The 3,283-nt window shown below is 23.2% G+C and overlaps 3 protein-coding genes across 3 annotated transcripts in view, besides 2 other annotated features; 1 reads left to right on the top strand and 2 right to left on the bottom strand.

Moving 5' to 3' along the window:
- EDI_071420 (beta-amylase precursor, putative) overlaps positions 1–43 on the top strand; it is a gene marked incomplete at both ends in the record, with an annotated part of 1,284 nt that extends 1,241 nt beyond the window's left edge. Inside the window, one exon of the mRNA XM_001733205.1 lies at positions 1–43. This exon is cut by the window's left edge and continues 1,241 nt beyond it. Coding sequence (XP_001733257.1) covers positions 1–43 — 43 coding nt within the window.
- A 1-nt stretch (position 44) lies between these two features.
- Positions 45–65: a sequence feature (AT_rich).
- Positions 66–1,044: 979 nt separating this feature from the next.
- On the bottom strand, positions 1,045–2,544 carry EDI_071410 (uncharacterized protein; the record flags this gene model as incomplete). Its single annotated transcript, XM_001734443.1, has 1 exon — positions 1,045–2,544. The coding sequence occupies one exon, from the start codon at positions 2,542–2,544 to the stop codon at positions 1,045–1,047; it is 1,500 nt and encodes a 499-aa protein (XP_001734495.1).
- A 46-nt stretch (positions 2,545–2,590) lies between these two features.
- Positions 2,591–2,662: a microsatellite.
- Positions 2,663–2,700: 38 nt separating this feature from the next.
- The window catches only part of EDI_071300 (uncharacterized protein), a gene marked incomplete at both ends in the record, with an annotated part of 1,257 nt that continues 674 nt past the window's right edge, over positions 2,701–3,283 (bottom strand). Inside the window, one exon of the mRNA XM_001733204.1 lies at positions 2,701–3,283. This exon is cut by the window's right edge and continues 674 nt beyond it. Within this exon, the coding sequence (XP_001733256.1) occupies positions 2,701–3,283 (583 nt within the window).

Raw genomic sequence — 3,283 nt, 5'->3', positions numbered from 1 at the left:
GGAAATGCATGGGGACAATTCACTAATTTTGTTAGTAGAATGAGATAATAAAATTAATTTAATAACATGTTTACATCATTTCATATTTAACTTTCGTTAATTACAATAAATAATTTAAATGAAATACAGGATGAAAATTAAAATAATTTAATGCGTTGAAATGCACTGAAACAATGAATTAATACATTGACTGTGATTAATGAAACAATAAATGTTCTATTTGATTTATAAAACAACAAATGTTGTATATTATATCTATTTTGTTCTTTATTACTTATTCATTCCATAATCCAAACAGTTTATTTATATTTCTCTTTGATTTGGAAATAAAAATGTATTATGTTCAAATGATATAAACAAAAACATTTCTTATTGAACTAATCATCTTAGAATTACAAGATATTCATTTATAATAGAGAACATTTTCACATTAACATTAAGAAGAACCAGAATTATCAATGAACATTTATTTTCATGAATAACTTAATCATTCATCATCTTCAATCAAAAACATATTTATCTTAATGATAAATTCATTATTTGATTTATTTGAAATTGAATATTTAAACAATACTGAATTTGAAAAAACAGTTATTCATACACTTTAATAACATTCCAAATATCAAATAGAAAAATGGATTTTGTTGAACAGAAAAATAAGAAGAACAAGATTTATTTATTTTTAGAATAATCTAATCTAATTCAATATACAAAGATTGTTTAAATTATTAGGTATGTCATTGATACAAAATAAGTACTATTATATTAATGATAGATAGTTTATTTCGTGACAAGAATAATTATGTGAAATAGTTTTAAAGATTCTTAGTTATTTTAATAATTTCTTAAAAGAAAAATAATCAATGTTTCGAAGAAATCTAGTCTTTTGCATATGTAAAATGCCTATTAAAATAAAACTACTAAATATAATGTTTTGGTAAATAATAATACAATTAATAAATGCATTGAAGTACTAATTTTGTTTTTAAAAGTTACTATAAAAGAAGGAATAAAATACAAAGAAAATATAAAACAGAAATCTAGTTACTTCTTTGCTATTAAAGCAAAACACCTTGGTGAGATAGAAGAATCAAATACTCTTTGACAACTCACTTCTTTACAATATTGTTGGAGATAAAGAACTCTATCAACAACAATTGATGACTCTAACACTGGTGCAATTAATGCACCAAGGATAATAAATGCTGCTCGTTCAATTAGGATTCCATTTATTGTTAGTTGATTAAAGATATTTTGTACATTCAAATATTGTTCTTTTTTATTTAAATATTCTTGAATGAAAGTCATTAATTTCTCATTATAAGTTTTATCTCGATAACTAAATGAAGTTCTTTTTTGAATATTCATTAAAGCAGTTTCAAAATATTCTTTAAAATTACTATTCTTTGTTTTACCAGTTGGATGATCTTCTTGTGATCCAAGAGTTTTATACATGATATATTCAAATACTGATTTAAAAGATTGTTGTTTCATCATTTTAATGAAATCATCTTTACTCATTTTCAATGGATCAGCAAATGTTGATATTTCAGAATGTGCTAAATGGAAATGAATAGATTTTTTAACAAATTCACTCATAGGAAAACCATATTGTTTTTCATTAACATAAAACTGTTTCTTTTCAAGTGGATTTATTTTCCAATTATCTATTTCTTCTGTTAATTTATGATAACAACAACCAACAGCACAAATCATTTTGATTTGAGGAATATGAATTGAGAGTCTTAATAATGTTGGAGTAAGATTACCACAAGCATGTAAACAAGTCATAAGAAATTCTTTTGATGAAGTTAATTTTTGAACAATTTCCATAAATGCTTCAGATGTAATATCACTTGATAAATATTCACTAGCAACTTTAATTTCTTTCTTTGGTTCAAATTTTTCTATTTTAGCAACTTTTTGATTTCTCTCTTTCATTGCTTTGATATATTCTTCTTTTCCTTCAATACCTATACACTCAATTCCTTTTTTTTGAAGTTCTTCCATTAAATAACCTTTTCCACTTCCAATATCAATAACACATCCTTTCCAATATTGATTAATTAATGAACTTAATTCTTTACATTCATATCCCTTCTTTTCATTCATTAATATCCATTGTTCTTTCTTTCCTTTAATATTTCCTTTAGGATATAATAATTTACATTTATCAATAAATTGTTGTAAACTTAATGGTATTTCAATATAATATTTTTTTGGAATAATCTCTTTAATCTCTGGTTGAATTAATACAAGAATATTTAATAAAATGATATCACTTTGTTCAGGATATTGTTTTGCTAATGTTTTAATCAAATCAAAATATTGACTCCTCCATTCTTCATTTATTCTTTCATAAATTCCATTAATTAATATTCTTGTAGGTCTTTCAGTATTTAAATATTGACCTTCATTATTATAATTATTTACACTAAAACAAATTTCATTTTGATTTAATAAATTTATCATTTCATTTTCATAATGTTGATAAGTTTCAAATATAGAAGGTAATATTTCTTGTTGTATAGATACTAATTGCATTTTAAAGAATTTAAGTCAAAATTATAAGTTTTTAAAAAAGATTTTTAAAAAGAAGAAATAAATAGAAAAAAAAAAAAACAAAATAAATAAAACAAATAAGAAAATAGAATACAAAAAACTATTTTACTTAACAATCAGTTCTAATAATATAATCGATTACATATGGTTATGTTCTAATATCATTTTAGTAATATTCCAAGTTTTTGTTTTAGTTCTATAATTTAAATTAATTCTAAATGGACATTCAGTCTTTTTTGATCTTCTTTTCTTTATTCCTTTTGTTTGACAATAAATTTCTTCAGTAGGAGATCCAGAACAACTACGATATTTTCCACTACATTGACATACAAGAACTACTTTCTTCTTAGTTCCATCTTTCATTGTTTTATTATTACCACTACCTTTACGTAAAACTACTCCACATTCTTCAGCCCATTTAGTAAGTAATGATATAGCTTCTTCATATGATATAAATTCTTTCTTTCCTTCATATTTTGTATAACGTTTAACTTCTAAATCCTTTGGAATAGTAAGTTCAGTTTGATTATAATTATTAGGAACGCTTTGTGGTCTACTTCCATTTAACATTTCATTCTGATTTGGAAGAGTAATTGGAGAAAACATTGATCGATGTATTGATTGAAGTACAATCTCTCCTGTTGCTGAAACTGGACGAGGATATCCCCTAGTATTAATTTGTTGTGTTGAAAATGAATTAGTATTAATTGGAGAATATAAT

This window comes from Entamoeba dispar, genomic scaffold (assembly GCF_000209125.1).
Source record: "Entamoeba dispar SAW760 scf_1105229458291 genomic scaffold, whole genome shotgun sequence".
In the NCBI taxonomy this organism is placed as follows: domain Eukaryota; phylum Evosea; order Mastigamoebida; family Endamoebidae; genus Entamoeba; species Entamoeba dispar.
Note: the sequence above shows the minus strand (reverse complement) of the source record. Positions and strands in the feature narration are given on the sequence as shown.